The 21,541-nt window shown below is 42.1% G+C and overlaps 1 protein-coding gene across 1 annotated transcript in view; it reads left to right on the top strand.

Moving 5' to 3' along the window:
* Nucleotides 1-21,541, top strand: part of LOC126159984 (ras-like protein family member 11B) — a 386,177-nt gene that overhangs the window by 262,409 nt on the left and 102,227 nt on the right. Inside the window, exon 4 of the mRNA XM_049916795.1 lies at nt 7,681-7,757. Coding sequence (XP_049772752.1) covers nt 7,681-7,757 — 77 coding nt within the window. The remainder of the gene's footprint in view (nt 1-7,680; nt 7,758-21,541) is intronic.

Here is a 21,541-nt window from a genome sequence, read left to right as displayed (position 1 = left end):
TTGTCAAAAGCTTTCTCTAAGTCTACAAATGCTGGAAACGTAGGTTTGTCTTTTCTTAATCTAGCTTCTATGATAAGTCGTAGGGTCAGTATTGCCTCACGTGTTCCAATATTTCTACGGAACCCAAACTGATCTTCCCCTAGGTCGGCTTCTACTAGTTTTTCCATTCGTCTGTAAAGAATTCGCGTTAGTATTTTGCAGCTGTGACTTATTAAACTGATAGTTCGGTAATTTTCACATCTGTCAGCACCTGCTTTCTTTGGGATTGTAATTATTATATTCTTCTTGAAGTCTGAGGGTATTTCGCCTGTCTCATACATCTTGCTTACGAGATGGTAGAGTTTTGTCAGGACTGGCTCTCCCAAGGCCGTCAGTAGTTCTAATGGAATGTTGTCTACTCCCGGTGCCTTGTTTCGAGTCAGGTCTTTCAGTGTTCTGTCAAACTCTTCACGCAGTATCATATCTCCCATTTCATCTTCATCTGTAAATGTATGAATATACAAGGTGATCCCGTGATAATGTTGCAGACTTGCAAGGATGATGGAAAAGGATAAATGCATCGGAAACCAGGGAGTCGAAAGTTATAAGCGGTAACCGTTATGATAGCTCTGCCAATGTAATTCATGTACTGGTACGGCCGGCCGCGGTGGCCGTGCGGCTCTAGGCACTTCAGTCCGGAACCGCGTGACTGCTACGGTCGCAGGTTCGAATCCTGTCTCGGGCATGAATGTGTGTGATGTTCGTAGGTTAGTTAGTTTAAGTAGTTCTAAGTTCTAGTGGAGTGATGACCTCAGATGTTGAGTCCCATAGTGCTCAGAGCCATCTGAACCTTTTTTTTGTACTGGTACTGTTTTGGCTAAGACTGTAGGGTAGGCAACTTGAACCTTTCACAGGTGGTAGTATGGACAAAAACAAGGAAAAAGGTCAATTAAACGTAGGTTCTAAAATCCATCCCTAAGGAGCTATGAGCACTACTCCTTCTTTGTTACTGTTAAACACATCACCTTTATTGATCAAGTGTTCGTAGCTATTAAGATAAGCATTTTTGATCCCATTTTATTGGACCTTTATTTCGAGTTACACCTCTGTTAAGTTGCCTACGCTACTATCTTAGCAACAACAATACCAGTACATGTATTCCATTGTCATATGTATCAGAACTGTTTTCGCTTATACGAGGTACATTCAAGTTCTAAGGCCTCCGATATTTTTTCTAATTAACTACTCGCCCGAAATCGATGAAACTGGCGTTACTTCTCGACGTAATCACCCTGCAGACGTACACATTTTTCACAACGCTGAAGCCATGATTCCATGGCAGCGGCGAAGGCTTCTTTAGGAGTCTGGTTTGACCACTGGAAAATCGCTGAGGCAATAGCAGCACGGCTGGTGAATGTGCGGCCACGGAGAGTGTCTTTCATGGTTGGAAAAGCCAAGAGTCCCTAGGAGCCAGGTCAGGTGAATAGGGAGCATGAGGAATCACTTCAAAGTTGTTATCACGAAGAAACTGTTGCGTAACGTTAGCTTGATGTGTGGGTGCGTTGTCTTGGTGAAACAGCACACGCGCAGCCCTTCCCGGACGTTTTTGTTGCAGTGCAGGAAGGAATTTGTTCTTCAAAACATTTTCGTAGGATGCACCTGTTACCGTAGTGCCCTTTGGAACGCAATGGGTAAGGATTACGCCGTCGCTGTCCCAGAACATGGACACCATCATTTTTTCAGCGCTGGCGGTTACCCGAAATTTTTTTGGTGGCGGTGAATCTGTGTGCTTCCATTGAGCTGACTGGCGCTTTGTTTTTGGATTGAAAAATGGCATCCACGTCTCATTCATTGTCACAACCGACGAAAAGAAAGTCCCATTCATGCTGTCGTTGCGCGTCAACATTGCTTGGCAACATGCCACACGGGTAGCCATGTGGTCGTCCGTCAGCATTCGTGGCACCCACCTGGATGACACTTTTCGCATTTTCAGGTCGTGATGCAGGATTGTGTGCACAGAACCCACAGAAATGCCAACTCTGGAGGCGATCTGTTCAACAGTCATTCGGCGATCCCCCAAAACAATTCTCTCCACTTTCTCGATCATGTCGTCAGACTGGCTTGTGCGAGCCCGAGGTTGTTTCGGTTTGTTGTCACACGATGTTCTGCATTCATTAAACTGTCGCACCCACGAACGCACTTTCGACACATCCATAACTCCATCACCACATGTCTCCTTCAACTGTCGATGAATTTCAATTGGTTTCACACCACGCAAATTCAGAAAACGAATGATTGCACGCTGTTCAAGTAAGGAAAACGTCGCCATTTTAAGTACTTAAAACATTTCTCATTCTCGCCGTTGGCGGTAAAATTCCATCTGCCATACGGTGCTGCCATCTCTGGGACGTATTGACAATGAACGCGGCCTCATTTTAAAACAATGCGCATGTTTCTACCCCTTTCCAGTCCGGAGAAAAAAAATCGGAGGCCTTAGAACTTGAATGCACCTCGTAACTTTCGACTCGTTCTTTTCCGGTACAGAGACCCTCACCTCAAGTTGATACATTTATATTTCTGCATCATTCTAGGAAGTTTGTAACATCATAACGCATTACGTTTATAAGCACCGGCGCCTTTAACTTAGTCGATCTGTGGCGTCGCTGGATGACATGTTCGGACGTGGTTTGCCACGTAAAACTTGATTTACTAAGTCCCCTCTACTACATCTAGTAGCGTGTAACATGAATTGTGTGCTACGGTCGCAGGTTCGAATCCTGCCTCGGGCATGGGTGTGTGTGACGTCCTTAGGGTAGTTAGGTTTAAGTAGTTCTAAGTTCTAGGGGACTTATGACCTAAGATGTTGAGTCCCATAGTGCTCAGAGCCATTTGAACCATTTTGAACATGAATCGTGAAACACCTTGTAGGTTACCGGTTTCGGCAGTTCTCTGTTGCCACCTTCGCATCTGTGTTTACATCAGTACACAATATTATACTTCAGTACGGAATGTGCTGCTATTCAATGTATGTCAATGTTGGTATCGTGAACTATACAAACGATACCGACATGGGCGTACATTGTCTAGCACCGTTTACTGTACTGATTGAGAAGATTGTGTAATGAATGATGTAAACATAAATCCGAAATGGCAAATATACAAACGATACCAACATGGGCATACATTGTATAGCAGCATTTACTATACTGAAGGAGAAGATTGTGTAATGACGTAAACATAAATCCGAAGTTGGCAACGGAGAATTGCCGAAATCGGTAATCTACAACGTGTTTCACAGTTCATGTTACACGCTTCTAGTGGTTGTAGACGGAACCTAGTATATCAAGTTTTACATAGCAGTCCATTGCTGAAACTGGTAATCTATATGAATGAATGATTTTAGCGATTGTGTTACTTTAAAATTTAGTCAGTGTTCATAATACTACTGATAGCCACCAAACTCACAATGTCAAAAGTGTACACTCTCAATATTATTCCCGATCTGAAGGCGTGTAAAAAGAAGACATCGATCTGAAAGACAAGATACTACACATACCTTAAAACAGAAGATTTATACGGGGAGTAATCACGTTCGATGTTTCAAGATGAGGCCTTCACCATTAAGAAGATTAGATTTATTAGAACTCATGAACTTTCATTTGATGTTCTTAACAACGCAAATAAATAGTTTGGACAAGAAGAGAATAGAAGCTTTTGAAATGTGGTGCTACAGAAAAATGCTGAAGATTAGATGGGTAGATCACATAACTAATGAGGAGGTATTGAATAGGATTGGGGAGAAGAGCAGTTTGGGGCGCAACTTGACTAGAAGAAGGGATCGGTTGGTAGGACATGTTCTGAGGCATCAAGGGATCACCAATTTAGTATTGCAGGGCAGCGTGGAGGGTAAAAATCGTAGAGGGAGACCAAGAGATGAATACACTAAGCAGATTCAGAAGGATGTAGGTTGCAGTAGTTACTGGGAGATGAAGAAGCTTGCACAGGATAGAGTAGCTTGGAGAGCTGCATCAAACCAGTCTCAGGACTGAAGACCACAACAACAACAATGCAAAAGAACACTTGCCACTAAATCATTATTTCTAGTATACTATTTTCTAGTAGTAATTGTAATTGATCTAGATTACCAAAAATGATTTAATGTCAGCGTATCAGTTCCTCCCTGTAGTAAATTTGCAAAGAACTAAGCAAACAATTATTTTTTGTGGCCCTTAAAGCTATTCTAGGTTTAACTGCACTGAACATCCCTTGTCTTTTATGCTATTTACTCTGTCATGTAGCCACCTGCATGTGAGCTGTACAACTGATGTACCCTTTACCCTGTGGCTCCTGCAAGATGCAATTTCCACCCCCACACTACTACAGAAGTCAGACAGACGCTCCTAAGGTTCTAAAGAGAAATGCCTGAAAAACTTTCAGCAATAACTATCTTCTGGAGTCGTTCGCTGTAAGGAAATGACACAAAAATTCACAAAACTACTTATGTAACTAGTGGGGTAATTGGGTACTGGAGTAGTGCTAATTAGTGTAAGAAAAACATGAAACTAACGAAAATCATTATTTATTTTGCAAAAATTCTGAGAAATCACAATCGCACTTTTAGGTATGAATTGAACAAGTTATTTCTGGGTTCTTTTCGGAATGTGAAGTTACCTCTTAAGGATAGAATTCGCTAATGAAATATCTATACAAAGTTTAAGATTCTTATTGACTTGGCAGAATGGCTGAGAGTCGTGCCTACTCAACTTGAATAATTATCCGTTAGAATGTTGCTAGGTATGGTCGAGGCTGTCGCGTGTGAATTGCAGTCAAGTGTACTGTTGTGGAGGAAATATGGGGCTCGCAAGACCTGTAGCGCACAATACTGTAAGCTGCGATGACTGCTGTCTGCGCCGCTCGCTGCTGACAAATAAGATAACTCTCGTTCTATCTGGATTGACCTTTGCCAATCAAACTCTCCCTACGCCTTGATGAAGCCAAGGACTCCTATTCGCCCCTAGTCTAACTATTGGCGTGCTACACCGGTTAGATAACCAGTCCACCATAGTGCCACTCAAAAATTCGCTCGCAGGCGTTTAACTATAACTCTGTCCGTTCACACCGCACAATAAGTGTGGCGGCCAACACTGTGAACAACGCTTAATCGCAAGGACTCAGTATAGAGTCACACTCCGATTCACTCTCGACAGAGGTACTCTCCCAGTGAAGTACTGAGGAGAGGCTTGTTCCTCGCTCTTTGAGCACATGTACGAGCGCACACGCTCTTGTTACGTGTTCTCGCTCCAAGAGCGACAACAGAACGGCCTCTCTCCACGGCAGACATGAAGGGGTATATCTTTCGGTCTCTTCCATTACTCCTTCAGTTCAAGGCGTCAGGAATATTGTCTGCCAATCAGCACTGCTCTTCTAAAATGGGAGAATGACGTTTCGTTTAAGGCGACCAGTCCAGAAATCTGTGGCATCGGCGTTTGGCGTTTGCTGTCTCCCTGTGAAAACCTCTGAAACTGCGTGCTATGTTTGTAAAGAATGTGTAGGCTGGGCGCTCCCACAGAATGTAGCGGAATTTACTATTAAGCCGAACACTGGGTAGTTCTCCCCTTTCACTCGGGCAAACGCTGTCCGCTCCACGGGCAGTCGCCATCCGACGTAGATAGGCTGAATCGTCCTCTGAAGGGACTGGCCTCTCAGCGAGCAGTCTGCCTCTCTCGAACGAAAAGCTTTTGTGACCGTCGTGTCTTGAATGTGTGTGTGTACGCTAGCCTCGAGTATCTCATCCTCGGTGCGCACTTGTTATCTGCATATCATTTACATGAGTTCATACAACACTGACTTTATCTTATCGAGTTTGGGTTCGAATGAAGCGTCTTGATGTGCGGAATATGATTGTGACGGCAGAATATGTAAGCAATGAAGGTCAGGAGACCACGACGTCTTACAGTGTTGACACATATCTGCACTATTTCAAAAATTTCTCTGTGAATTTACAAATAGCTGTAGCTTATTTATTACCAAATGATGGAAGTTGACGGTCGTAGTGTGCAATACTTATCTTGCAGGTGAGAATTCTGTAAACTAACGCTTGCCTTGAGTACATGTCATTTGGAGTACAGAAATAGAGTTTTTTGTCCTTCGAAACAACATTGTATGTATGAAAACACATCACAAGGTTACCCACGGATTAGATTGAAAGCAAAATGGTAGAGATGAAAACCGTAAGATATTTTACGAGAGCGTGCTGAAAGGCAATTTCTCTGAAATTTTAAATGAAAACTCTTACAGCTCTTTAAATAATAGAAATGTTATAAACATCTTACATTTTTATTCTTCATGTCTACGTATTTTGCACTCCTCTTACGGAAGAGGGCTCCGAATTGAAGCGTGTAATGGTGCATGACCTCCTTCGCATGACAATGCCAGACCACACACGAGCGCTACGACATCTGCACAAGTCAGACGCCTTGCGGTCACTGTCATCGATCATCGCCCGTAAAGACCCGACTTGATCCCATCTGGTTTCCATCTGTTTCCAAATCTTAAAGAACATCTTCGAGGACTTTGATAGTGATGAAGTGGTGCAAGCAGTGGTGGGTTGTGGCTCCATTAACAGAGTCGAACATTCTCCAATGAAGGTATCAACAAATTGGTGCCTCGTTGGGACTGTGTTGCGAAATAAATATGTAGACATAAAGGGTTAAAGAGTAGCATGTTAATAACATTTGTTTTATTTAAAAAATTCGGAGACATTACTTTACAAAACAATGGTTTAAATGGCTCTGAGAACTATGGGACTGGGGTCATCAGTCCCCTAGAACTTAGAACTACTTAAACCTAACTAACCTAAGGACACCACACACATCCATGCCCGAGGCAGGATTCAAACCTGCGCCCGTAGCGGTCGCGCCGTTCCAGACTGAAGCGCCTAGAACCGCTCGGCCACCACGGCAGGCATTACTTTACAGCACGCACTCGTAGATTCACTGCCTGTAGAAGTAAAGGCTGTTAAATACGAAGTGCCATTTAATCATGTTTCCATCTCTATTTTGATATCGCGTATGTTTACACTGTGAACCAGAATATGATACGCAATATTTCGGACGTTGTGAGAGATATTTTCTGAGTACAGTATTTTGGCAATAGGGCCCCGCAGTTACCGGTGGTTCGTTACAGAACAATTGCTCTTCGTTTAATTTCTAACCCTGTTTCTATGTATCTCACTGAAAATATCTCCACAAAATTGCATAACTTGGCTGTATGCGCTGGATGTCTTATTCGGAAACAAATTTGTTCCATTCACTCACGGTACCTGCTGTTTTCAACAGTAAAGCTCACTTTCCTATCTGCCTTCAATTTTCTATTCAGTACTGCTCGGTTCTGTCTAGGGACTCTTTTTCAGGCTGGGTTTTTGCATTGCTCTCTTTTATGTGTTGAACGTTTTATTGTTTGAATATTACAAGCTTTCTTCACGGTAGTTTCGCAGAATGAAGGTAAATGGGGTAACGAATAGAGTTAATCAGACCATGGTTTCCCTGTAGCAAAATATTAGAAAATATCCCAGAAAAACCTTGAAATTTTGACTGTGGATTCAGTTTCACTCTATACAAATCAACTATATTCGCTTCCCGTTTTTCTGTCTTGTTTGACGTTTTTTGTTTGTTTGATGCAACTTTTACCTTCCTCTTCCAGATCTCCTCTACCGCCAGAGCATCGTGATTAACAACATCCTGTTTGATGTGGAAGTAGTGGACATTACGGGAGAAACGGTAAGTATTTATGAACAGAAATCACGCCTTGTAGCTTAGTTAAAATTTATCATGCCTCTCTACAAACTATCGTGGGCTTCGTTTTCCATCGCCATTCGCCTTCCTTAAGCACCCCTGCTAGATTTCTGTTTCCATACACTGCGATTGCTTGCAGGTATTTCGTGTTTCTTTTAAACATCATTGTTTTGGACTATCCCTTTTCCCATAAAAAATGTCATCTGTGGTGAACAGTTATCTGCCATTCCAAGTAAGAAGCTTAGACACCTTAGTACCTCAGCAGAGAACGCAAACCCAAAATAAGTGCTTCACAACAGTTAAAAGAACACACGTAGCTAATCTAATAAGTATGAAGCGATCATTACTGAATTCAAACCCATCTTTCGGTTATGTTAGTCGTGAAATCGCTCACTTTTTGAAAATGTAAAAATAAGGAAAATGATACTGAAGATCTCGGTTTTCGTAAATAATTCGTGAGAAGATACGCCTCCCCTTCTTGCAAAGTTACGACCGATATCCCACATAATATTTGTGCAGCTGAACAAGTATTTCACCACGGATGACCTTGATATCGAGACACTGAGCAACAATCTCCTTTCTTTTCGATTGTGATAGGCGTTTATTTACTAATAATGTAACAGATCATTTCTAGCCTTGGTAGACTTGGTTACTCTTTAAATTCTGAGTAATCTCTTGATAGAAGCCTGCTTTGTGGAGGCAATCAGGTGCATCCGTTTTTCGGAGACACGTAGCTGCGGCATTGTGTATATAGGCGAAACGGGAAGAACAAAGAACGCATTAAGGAACACGAACGGCACACGCGGCTAAAACAAAGTGTAAAATCGGCAGTAGTGGAACATCATGAGAACTGTGGCTCTAACATCGATTTTAATAACGTACGTCTGCTGGACAAGGAAACAAACATTTTCAGATACTGGATAAATAATGCGTCTCTGTGTGTGTCCGTGGGAGGGGAATGGGGGTGCTAGTTTGCACGAAGTGAGGTGATGCCAGAAGACACATACATGGTTTCTAACATTAATAGTTGGCTTATTGCATTAAATATTAAACGAATGTTGTTCATCTTAATGAATAAGTTATAGCAGCATTTTAAATTTTTAAATTCCATCAGTAATTGTATGATATACTGAACACCAAATTTTTGTTGCACTAGAAGCCATTAGCTGGGCAACCTGAAAATGGAATCGGATGATCGATTTAGACTTTTAGGAATATTGATAATCAAATGAAATCACCTAGATTAACAATACCTACGACGTTTTTTACATTAATGACACAATATTCAGTAACGTACTAACGAATATGTCAGTAGAATCTACAGCTGCGATCCCCCTGCGACACCCACACTCGAAGTTCAGGTATCTATTGTCTTTTCACCCCATTATTAGCCAACACAATTAGTACGTATTCTCTGCTACTTGAAGTACAGTGAGTAATGTTAATATTCAGACACTAAGAGATTTTCACTATGTAGCATCATAACTGTGCAGTCCTATAGCATCGACTGCACACCGTCAAGTGCAGCGCCGCAAAACAGCATCAAAATGGCGCTGACCCATGAGCCAATGGAAAGAGTAGGCAGCGCGACACTCTCCAGGAAGACAGTTTCACGCCCCCTGTCAGCGCTGATTTAACCAGCCGTCCATCGATGGTCGGACCAGTTCGGTCGCAGACTTCGAGAGCATAAGTACTGAGTACTAGGAAGACGATACTTAGTCTGCGTCCTGCGAGTAGTAATAATGGAGGCATAAGAAGTTCAGTTTCTTTTGTCTCTAGTAACTTAAAGTGTTGTGTACAGATGATTTGGGATTCCTCCCACCAGCCATCACAGCTTCTCCCCTTCCTTGTTTGTGCTGTTGCTGACTCCCACATCAGTCGACACGACAATAGCTTTATTTTTAATGTGACAAAAATAAAAATAATCAAATGTTGTATCATGGTAGGTATCCAGCTAATAATAGCATGAACTTTCTTAACACGACTTCTAACAGTCGTTAGATAAAACTACGAGGGTGAGTCAAATGAAAACCTTAAATATTTTCTTAAATATTACTTATTGAGCAGAAGTGGTACAAAGCTGTATCACTTTTCAACGTAATCTCCCCCACGCTGAATGCAAGTCCTCCAGCGCTTAAAAAGTGCATAAATTCCTTTAGAAAAAATTCTTTTCGTAGTCCGCGGACCGCTCATGCGCCACGTGGCGTACCTCTTCATCAGAACGGAACCTCTTTCCTCCCATTGCGTCTTTCAGTGGTCCAGACATATGTAAATCACTTGGGGCAAGATCTGGTGAGTATGGTGGATGAGGAAGGCACTCAAAATGCAGATCTGTGATTGTTGCAACTATTGTACGGGTAGTGTGGGGCCGTGCATTGTCACCTTGCATTGACACCTGCTGACAGGAATCCACGTCGCTTTGATTTGATTGCAGGCCGCAGATGATTTTTTAGGAGATCCTTGTATGATGCACTGGTGACAGTGGTCCCTCTAGGTATTTAATGCTCCAAAATGACGCCTTTTTCGTCCTAAAAGAGAGTCAGCATAACCTTCCCTGCTGATGGTTCGGTTCGAAACTTCTTTGGTTTTGGTGATGAGGAATGGCGCTATTCCTTGGTCGCTCTCTTTGTTTCCGGTTGGTGGAAGTGAACCCAGGTTTCGTACCCAGTAACGATTCTTGCAAGGAAGCCATCACCTTCTCGTTCAAAGCACCGAAGAAGCTCTTCACAAGCATCAACACGTCGTTCTATCATTTCAGGAGTAAGCTGCCGTGGCACCCATCTTGCAGACACTTTGTGAAACTGGAGCACATAATGCACAATGTGGTGTGCTGACCCATGAGTAATCTCCTAACATGCTGCAAAGTCATTCAGTGTCACTCGGCGGTTTTCCTTCACTATGGCTTCAACTGCTGCAATGTTCTGACCTGGACGAGGAGCATCTTCCATTGAATTCACACCTTTTGCGAACTTCCTACTCCATTCGTAGACTTGCTGCTGTGACAAACATGCATCACCGTACTCAACCTTCATTCGTCGATGAATCTCAATAGGTTTCACGCCTTCACTACGCAAAAACCGAATAACAGAACGCTGTTCTTCCCTGGTGCAAGTCACAAGCGGGGCGGTCATCTTTATACTGATACTGCGACGGTATGTGTGCATCTGCACTATGCTGCCACCTACAGGCAATTTTGCACGCTGTTTGTAGCACGCTTACCAACTTACAGGGTAACGGCGCGAAATTTCGATTTGTTGTTAAAAAATTTAAGGTTTTCGTTTGACTCACCCTCGTATTAAAATAAAACGTAGTTTGATTCTCACCTTACTTTAATATTTCGACAGCTAGCGGTGTGGGATGTGTTTTAATTGTTCACGCTAATTTATGTACTCTGAGTTAGATGGCAGTGTTTGTTTGAGCGCAGTCAACTGTGCAGATGGTACAATGCCACGCAAAACTAACACCAGTTTTGGTATATGAGAACTTGTGATTTTTCATAATGTGAAAGGTAAATCATACAGGCAAATCACTGACATGTTCAACATGCATAAGTGTAGTGTGGCAGATATCAAATGGTTCAAATGGCTCTAAGCAATATGGGACTTAACATCTGAGGTCATCAGTCCCCTAGACTTAGAACTACTTAAACTTAATTAACATAAGGACATCACACACATCCATGCTCGAGGCAGAATTCGAACCTGCGACCGTAGCAGTAGCGCGGTTCCGGGCTGAACCTCCTCGAACCGCTCGTGTGGCAGATATCGCCAAGACGATTAAAAAAGGGGCACCCATAGACTTTGTCCCTCAAAAGTGCCAACAAAAGAAACTGGATGCACGTGACAAGAGAAAATTAACGCGAAAAATAAAGAAGAATTCCACACTCAGTAGATACAGATTAGCAAGTGAGCTGCTACACGAGACTGAAAGGAGGTACTTCATCAAACGATCCACAGAGCATTGAAAGATAGAGGATACAATGGAAGAGCGGCTAAGAAGAAATCTTATATGAACGAACCGGATCGAAAGAAGAGATTGCACTTCGCTAGTTTATTATGAAGGAAGAAACGCGGTGGAACGAACTCATTTTTATCGATGAAAGTAAATTTAACATTTTTGGAACGGATAGAAGAAGAATGGTGTTACAGAAGAAGAATGGAGAATTTAACGTCACAAATTTGAAGCTGACTGTAAAGCATGGAGCTGGCAGTTTCTTGTCTGGAACTGTATATCCACTTTTGGACTGGGCAAATTAGTGTTCATCGACAATATTATGAACAAATATGTCTGCACATAATACAAAATAAACTGCTGAAGAACTGAAAGTTTCAAACATGTTCAAGTTTTACCAGGACAATGACCAACAGGAACATTTGTTGTACTAATGCCCGGAAGTCTTACGACCACCACCTCAATCATAAGACCTCAACCTTTTGAGAATTTTTGGGGAGAACTAGAGCGACATATTAAAAAAAAAAACAACAACAATATCTTCCAAAGAGACTGTGAAGCGTCGATTAAAAGAAGAATGGGACGGTATCTGTACGAGGGCTGTTCAATAAAGAACGATCAGAATTTTTTAGGGTCATAATTTCTCGCGGTACAATTTAATCTTACGATATTCTGTTAGCTTAATGTGCAACAAACACGCCGTGGTAGTTTCACTGTTAGGACTCCTGGTTCCCGCCTGTGAGAGGCAGTCAAGGTCAGACATGTTCAGTACTGCCTACCACTGCAATGGAGGTAATACGCGAGGAACAATATGCGGCTTTGAAATTCTGCTTTCGTCTCAACAAATCTTCAGCTGAGGCCTATACAATGTTGCAGGAGACCTACGGAGAGTCTGTTCATCCATACAGCACAGCTCTAAGGTGGTTGAAAATGTTTAAAGAGTGGAGACAATCAATTTCAAAGGAGGGTGGGCCTGGTGCTCCAGTTACTGCTCTTACGGAAGAAAACATCAACACTGCTGCTGTCATTGTGAGAGAGGGTCGACGAATTACCTTAAGAAAACTTTCTGAAATACTAAACATTTCATTGAGTGCCACTGACACGTTGGTGAAAGAAAAATTACACATTGCAGGTGTTTGTGCGCGATGGGTTCCAAGACTGTTGAAGGACATTCGCGTGCAGGTCTGCATGCCAGCCATCCGGTCGCATAGATTTTCTATATACCTTGACCACGTTTCGTCACCTCTAAGGTTGACCTTCTGATGAAGTCACCCTTGGGGGTGACGAAACCTGGTCAAGGTATATAGAAAATCTATGCAACCGGTTGGCTGATTTTACATATTTTTCAAATTTGTGTATACGGTTGCTGCAAACGTCAGCCATGTTCAAAGTTGTGCGTGAAGTAAATATTTGGGTTATTGTACAATTCGCGAGCTTGTCTTAGATTGTGAAACAAGATCGTTGGCAGTATGCCTCAGCCTTTGAAAGAAGTGATACAACTGAAAGACTACCGCCGGCCGCGGTGGTCTGGCGGTTCTGGCGCTGCAGTCCGGAATCGCGGGACTGCTACGGTCGCAGGTTCGAATCCTGCCTCGGGCATGGGTGTGTGTGATGTCCTTAGGTTAGTTAGGTTTAAGTAGTTCTAAGTTCTAGGGGACTTATGACCTAAGATGTTGAGTCCCATAGTGCTCAGTGCCATTTGAACCATTTTTTGAAAGACTACCCCAAAATATACTGAACCATGTATTTTTCACAAAAGTTTGTCTTTAAATAATTATTTATGAAAGGTATCCGAATGTTAAAATAACGTGAAAATAACAGCAGAGTTTTATTTAAACCCTATTGTTAAAATTTTTTTGTAAGTTATCCCTATGAAGTTTATGCTTTTATTTATAAGACATAATTAACTATAGCGCTTGGTTACGAGATTTGTTTGTTTTGTTAGGAATAAAGATATGATACTAAGATGCAAAAATCTCATAGTGTACTAATATTAATGTTACTTGCTGTGTGCCGCACCACAAACAAACACCAGCGCGATACCTTGCTATTTAGCGATAGCAGGTCTGAAATAGTGTTTCCTTCGATGAATACCAACAAATCTGCGAATGATAGTATTATTTTTTCTCAACATGCGGCAAACGTCTTTGGTCGTGTAGTACCTAATATTGTTGGCAAACATACTTCGAATTCAGTGTAAGCGCGCCTTTTCGAGCGCTCATTTTCCATCCAATTGGCACTAAAATTAAAAAAAAAATCTAGACTTTAAGTACAGGGTGAAATTTACTGGGGCATGATGATCCTCGTTGCCTGGCCATTAAAAGGGACGTGAAGATTAGGGCAGATATAAACAAGCCCATCTGTCCTTGAGAGCTTAAGGCGAACACTCTCAACATCGTCTGGCGCGTAGAGTGATGTGGGGAGAGGGAAAGCAAATTGCTGCGTGTGAGAGCAGCTGGGTCTGCTAATTGGGTCGCAGCGCAGCCAGCTTTGATGTCGCCTCGCCGGTGTGAGGTGGGCGGCTGTGTGCGGGTTCGTCTGCCGGGTCTGCACGCGCTCTCGACCCGAATCTCATCCTGCCCTGACCCCCCCCCCCCCTTTTACCATCATGGCCGCTCCTGCCACCCCAACTGCCACTCCGAGTGCTGCTTATGTTTTCTGGGATAATCATCATCATTACATCATCATCATCATTGTCATCATTAATTCGTGTACTATAGTAAGGGCATATTTCTCACTGCAAGCTCCACATTCTTCATTCTTCACTCTTCTATTAGGTAGTGCATATGTTCGTAGCGCTTGTCCATAACGTTTAATAAACACGACAGATACACATAACAGAGACTTTAGTCACCAATAATACACTGATGTACGTTAAAATTGCTACACCACGAAGTTGACGTGCTACAGACGCGAAATTTAACCGACAGCAAGACGATGCTGTGATATGCAAATTATTAGCTTTTCAGAGCATTTGCACAAGGTTGGCGCCTGTGGCGACACCTACAACGTGCTGACATGAGGAAAGTTTCCAACCGATTTGTCATACACAAACAGCAGTTGACCGGCGCTGCCCGGTGAAACGTTGTTGTGATGTCTCGTGTAAGGAGGAGAAATGCGTACCATCACGTTTCCGACTTTGATAAAGGTCGGATTGTAGCCTATCGCGATTGCGGTTTATCGTATCGCGACGTTGCTGCTCGCGTTGGTCGAGATCCAATGACTGTTAGCACAATATGGAATCGGTGGGTTCAGGAGGGTAATACGGAACCCCGTCCTGGATCCCAACGGCCTCGTATCACTAGCAGTCGAGATGACAGGCATCTTATCCGCATGGCTGTAACGGATCGTGCAGCCACGTCTCGATCCCTGAGACAACAACCATCTCCACGAACATTTCGACGACGTTTGAAGCAGCACGGACTATCAGCTCGGAGACCTTGGCTGCAGTTACCCGTGACGCTGCATCACAGACAGGAGCGCCTGTGATGGTGTACTCAACGACGAACCTGGGTGCACGAATGGCAAAACGTCATTTTTTTCGGATGAATACAGGTTCTGTTTACAGCATCGTGATGGTCGCATCCGTGTTTGGCGACATCGCGGTGAACGCACATTGGAAGCGTGTATTCGTCATCGCCATACTGACTTATCACCCAGCGTGATGGTATGGTGTACCATTGGTTACACGTCTCGGTCACCTCTTGTTCGAATTGACGGCACTTTGAACAGTGGACGTTCAGGGTGTCTACGTGGACAAGAAAAAAAATTCCCGGATTTTTCCCGGATTTCCCGGTTAAAAACACAATTACTCCCGGATGAAATTACGTATAAAGCGGGTGAAAATACATCCGTTTTAAGTAACAGTATACTTTCCCTCGGAGCTGTAAAACCTATCAGTCCTTTGAATCGTAAAGGTCTTATACCGGCGGAGGACGTCCCAGCACTTTAGGAAACGAAATCCAGGAAAAACAATGCGTTTGCGAAGTTGTTTGATGCGAGACAATATGCACAGAGTTTATTTTCGTATTGCGAAAGTATATACACAAATTCCACAAATTACAGCACGGTAGCTTCCGAAACTCTAAAATAGAGATTGCGTTGAGCGATGCACTTTTGTCAGCCAGTCATAGCTCATGTCACGTGATCTCGCTAGCGAATGACGGCAGTTATTCAGAGCAAGAGGCGCGTACGTTACGAAGGTAGGCCGAGCTCGCTCAACTCAGCAAAGTGCGTTTCTACACCGGTTAACTCGTAAGTAGATGTGTATGTACGAACGAGAACTGCATCGTCTATTGGCATCCACTGTTATTAGTCCTACAATGATAGGAAGTCCGTAGGCCTACTAACAGACTCTAATTTGGCAATTAAAATTGTGCCAAAATGATTATCCGTTGCGTAGAGAAGTGGAAGTGTTCTGGCATGAAGAGACTTGTGACATTGCTCAGTAACACATTATGCATATTTTTTTGAAGGTCAATTACACTTTCTGCCATAGATTGCATAATATTTTATCTATGAAAGAACAACATTAAATATGAAAACTAACTTGAACCTCGGTCTTTTTTTAACGTGTGTTACACGTTTAAGTCATATCAAATACAAATGTGCCGGTAAAATTTTAAATAGTGGCATAAATAACTTATCTTCTGGGCCTGACATTTTTCAAATGGTTGATCCTCAAAGTGTTACGTTTTGAATGAGAGTTATAACGCCCTGTGATTTAAGAAATTCACTGCACATTCTCACACATAACATAAATCATCTAGCGTGGAAATTTACTTTAAAAGTAACGCATCTCAAGCCACTATTCGTAATATTTTCTGGTGATCTGTTAGAAATGTAAACAATTGTGACGTCACGCACATCGAATGCACGTTAGTTGTTACGGACGTACTGCTTGATCTTCGACCTAAAGCCTTTGACACTTTTCGGTGTCGGCAAACTGGTCTGTGCATTGTGTAAATTACCCATTTTCTAAGCAACTAAACTTCTATTTTGGTGTTATTCTTTGATTTATGTTTCATTGCTGCAGTATTATTCAGGAGTAGAGGACTAAAGGTCTTTGTCAGAGTATCAGATCTTACAAGCAAACCTACAAAACTTTAACTGAAATCTAAAACAATGAAAAATCCCGGAATTCTAAAAAATTCCCGAGTTTTTCCCGGATTTGTCCCGGGTAAAAAAATTCCCGGGTTTTCCCGGATCTCCCGGATGTCCCGGGCCGTATACACCCTGACGTTACATTTCAGATGTGTGACGACCGCCGGCCAAAGTGGCCGTGCGGTTCTAGGCGCTGCTGTCTGGAACCGCGAGACCACTACGGTCGCAGGTTCGAATCCTGCCTCGGGCATGGATGTGTGTGATGTCCTTAGGTTAGTTAGGTTGAACTACTTCTAAGTTCTAGGGGACTAATGACCTCAGAAGTTGAGTCCCATAGTGCTCAGAGCCATTTGAACCATTTTTTTGTTACGACCCGCGGCTCTACCCTTCATTCGATCCCTGCGAAACCCTACATTTCAGCAGGATAATGCACGACCGCATGTTGCAGGTCCTGTACGGGCCTTTCTGGATACAGAAAATATACTGCTGCCCTGGCCAGTACATTCTCCACATCTCTCACCAATTGAAAACGTCTGGTCAATGGTGGCCGAGCAATGGCTCGTCACAATACGCTAGTCACTAGTCTGGATGAACTGTGGTATCGTGTTGAAACTGCATGGGCAGCTGTACCTGACACGCCATCCTAGCTCTGTTTTACTCAATGCCCAGGCGTATCAAGGCCGTTATTACGGCCAGAGGTAGTTGTTCTGGGTACAGATTTCTCAGGATCTATGCCCCCAAATTGCGTGAAAATGTAATCACATGTCAGTTCTAGTATAATATATTTGTCCAATGAATACCCCTTTATCATCTGCATTTATTCTTGGTGTACCAATTTTAATCGCCAGTAGTGTACATTCTCCTTCTCTACGCTAGAGTAACTTCTTGATTCCACAGCTGTAGAAATCACGTGGTTCTGAGGCGAAGAACTCGTCGAACTGTGTTCGGAGCGCATTTTCATCTGGGAAGGAAGTTCCTTAGGTTCGGAACGACTTCCCAACCAAACTCTTGTATAGTGTTTCTTGTCAGTCTAGAAGAATGCGGGAAGGCGTTATCGTGAAGTAGCACCACTTCACGCTGTCTTCCTGGTTGTTGTTCTTGGATTGCGTCTGAAGACGTCTCGCTTGTTGACAATAAATGTCAGCAGTGATGGTTACACCCAAGGAAGCAATTCCCATTATGCCACACCGTCGCTGTTCCACTAGCTATATAACACTATCTTTTGTGGATACGCTCAAGCCTTGCCGCTTTGTTCGGGCTCAAACAGTACTTTCTTTTCCGCACGTTGGCGTAAAGTCACCATTTCTCGTTACCAGTAACGATACAGGGTGGAGCGGTCGGAGTTGTTCACGAGCCCATTGATGACGAGCAAGCAGAGTTGAGCATATGACCAGCAGCTAATTTTTGTGGTTTTTGCTTAGGGCATATTGTACCCATGTATCTGACATTTGAACCTTCTCCATTGTCGCACTATGGTGGAATGATAACAGTTCATTACATTTACTTGCCACACGGCAACAGCAACATTATTGACTCAGCAGTGTGTGATGTCCTTAGGTTAGTTAGGTTTAATTAGTTCTACGTTCTAGGCGACTGATGACCTCAGGAGTTTAGTCGCATAGTGCTCAGAGCCTTTGAGTCAGCAGTGTTGTACCGATTCTCGTGGCATGTGTTTGCTGCTAGTTTTCAACTGTTGACGGTGTTATTCAAATAGCACTAATGAATTTTCCTGTTTATTACAATAAATAAAAATTTGAAAGCAACGGAAAACCATTAAACTTTACATTTAAAAACTAAAAATTTTAGTATTATAGTACTGTGGCAAATTGATATGCTTGTTTTCTTCAGTTATTAGTAACAAAAAATGAGGAAATCTGATATAACCGAGACTAAACAAGTACCGAAAAATACCGGTGATTCAGAACTAAAATAACAGCACAGATTTTAATCGGATGGTGTTTTACATCCCTATTTGTTAATGTAATCGTTCGCTTGGACCATTTTTTGTAAACCCTCTTTTATGTGGTGGCTTTATTGTCTGTAGGTCCGTTAGGTACAAATTTTGCAGTCATTAACTTCCAGGTGAGCTAGAGACTTGAAATTTTCAACATAGCTGACAAATGGATGAAAATGCAATACTTAACTCGCTTTCTTGTCTGGTGTGTGGCGGATGGTACTTTGCATACTCCTGCCATTTAGCCCTTCTCATTAGTCATTAACTTCCAGGTGAGCTAGAGACTTGAAATTTTCAACATAGCTGACAAATGGATGAAAATGCAATACTTAACTCGCTTTCTTGTCTGGTGTGTGGCGGATGGTACTTTGCATACTCCTGCCATTTAGCCCTTCTCCAGTTCCAGCCGCAAATGGTTCAGGTGAAGAACGGTTGCTGGTAGGCCTCCGTGTGAGCTTAAGTCTGACTAATTTTTAGCTTCACGTGCTTTTCACAAGACTCATTCAGGAAGAAGAAATGTATTTTTTGGCTCAGGTAGAGAAAAACTGAAATAAACCAGAAATTTGCCACGTTTCTCTGTTGTAATCTCATCAAGAGTTTTGAAATCGACTGAAAAATTTCATACACACAAACCTAAAAAGCAGAAAATGTCTTTATATCAGACTAAAAAGTATAAAATTATTTCTCCTAGATTAATGATGCCGTACAAGCAATTCTGAAAATTTAAAGTTGTCAGTTTTTAATAACTATGAAAACACGTCTTGTAAGATTTACAACGAAAAACGTGGGGTACATCCTGTACACAACTGGTGCTTAAATGGTTCACGTCCTAACTATTGTGTATTGGATGCGTCCCAATTTTTTTGGGATAAATATTATAAGTATTTTCATATCTTTCACTGCATTATTTATTGAACCTCCCTCGTAATATATCATTAATAAGCAACATGATCAATACATCTTCTGAGTAGCCAAATTTCCCATTCCCGCTGCCTTGATTGGTGGATGTGGTCTTGACGGTATTTGTTATTTCAACGAGGTCCAGCACGGAAATAAATGGTGAGCACCTCGTTTTGTGTGTGGTTGTTTTAGAAGCAATTCGCAAAAACCACTGGACTTTTACAGCGCCCTTGTCATTGTAATTTGTTTTCGGTTTTCACCCATATTTTGTGTCGTTTTCGACAGTGGCCTTTATTTTGACCTGTGTTTTCAATGTGGATCAACATCGCTGATAATTCATAAGACAGCTGTAAAAACGGGTCAAATTTCGCCCAGTTTTGTTTCCATTGTTATCAGATTAAGCGTTGGTACTGATTCCTTAAAACTGTACGTGTGTTTCATTCTCAGTGCTTAGATTTTTAAACTGTTAAGAAAAATTTCTATCTCCAATGAGCCTGTTAACTTTAAGTCATTCGTGAGTTAAACGGGAACAGTGATATTTTTTTTGTGTGTGTTTCTAGGCCAAGGTCAAAGACCTGTGTGCAGTCTGTGATTTATTTATTTCTGTTATAACACTGATTTTAATGTGTATCCTGTGTGAACTGAATCAAGCAACCGCGTGGCTTTGTGGGCTGAACCGGTAATTTTACGTTAGTTCTATTTTGAATCTGTCAACCAAATGCATTTGTTTTTTGCCCTTTTGTCATTTAGTGTTTAAAAATTGTGAACTTCGCTACAATTCATTTTCTTCGTGAATTGGAAAGATCGAAAGTTGGTGAAATCTTAAATTTTTCCTTAAATGTTTAAAGTGTCCTTCAAATGATGGTTTTCAGCGTCTGTTTTGCAAACAGGCGAAATAATTGTAACACTTCTCTGACTAACTTTGGGCCAAAGTCTTAAACGCTTTTGAGATTTAGGAATCTGTGAAAATTTAATTGTAATTTAATAGCTCTCAGTTAATATAATTACTGAAATTTTCTATGATTTAATCGTTTATTGTCGTTTGTATTATTTATTGCCATTGAGGCAAAATAAAGAGATTAAATGTTAGTATTTTGTGTACTCAGCTTCTTACCACTTCCAGATCGTCGCGCCCTGTCATTTCGTCTTCATTCCTTATTTTCTCTTTGGAATCACACCTAATATTTGTTGCGAGTCTGTACGTTGTTGTTGTTTCCTACTTACTGATTAAAATCTATGAGAAATGAAGTTTCTCCCTCTCTGTTTTCTAGAACGGAAAACAGTTTCAACCGCCCAATACACACTGATGCAGCGTTGATGTTTTGGAGGCTCCGAGACCAAAGGCGGCATTTTTGAACGGTGTCGTCTTCCAACACTTTTCTGTCAACAGTTTCAATTAAATTGTCTTGATTTTTCCCGGACGAAATTGTGAGAACTTCGAACCACTACGAGGTAACTGATTCAGACATGTCTAGTTTGCTGTTCCATCGTGTGTCCACATTTCCTTTCAACGACTTCTGCAGACGGCTCTGAAGGCCAGATCTTTTAAAAACGTTCACTTCGATGGGAATTTATTAATCGCCGTACATCACTGTCATCTTCATTGATATCTCCTCGGGAGGTGCACTCCACCACAGTACTGAGGATGAGTGCTCAGCATGCGAGTCTCTTTTTTTGACCAATTGCTGCTACAGTGGTTGGACCTCTGTCGGCACCGACACGACGTTTTGTGCTGAATAAATCGAACTACCACAATATCTTTATCAGCTCATGTTTAATGTTTTCTCCAGATTTTTTTAATCTCACCCCCGAATTCTCCGGTGCACAATACTCGATCTTCAAGTTTTCCTTCTTTACTGTT

The sequence above is a fragment of the Schistocerca cancellata genome, chromosome 2 (genome assembly GCF_023864275.1).
Source record: "Schistocerca cancellata isolate TAMUIC-IGC-003103 chromosome 2, iqSchCanc2.1, whole genome shotgun sequence".
Lineage (NCBI taxonomy): Eukaryota > Metazoa > Arthropoda > Insecta > Orthoptera > Acrididae > Schistocerca > Schistocerca cancellata.
Note: the sequence above shows the minus strand (reverse complement) of the source record. Positions and strands in the feature narration are given on the sequence as shown.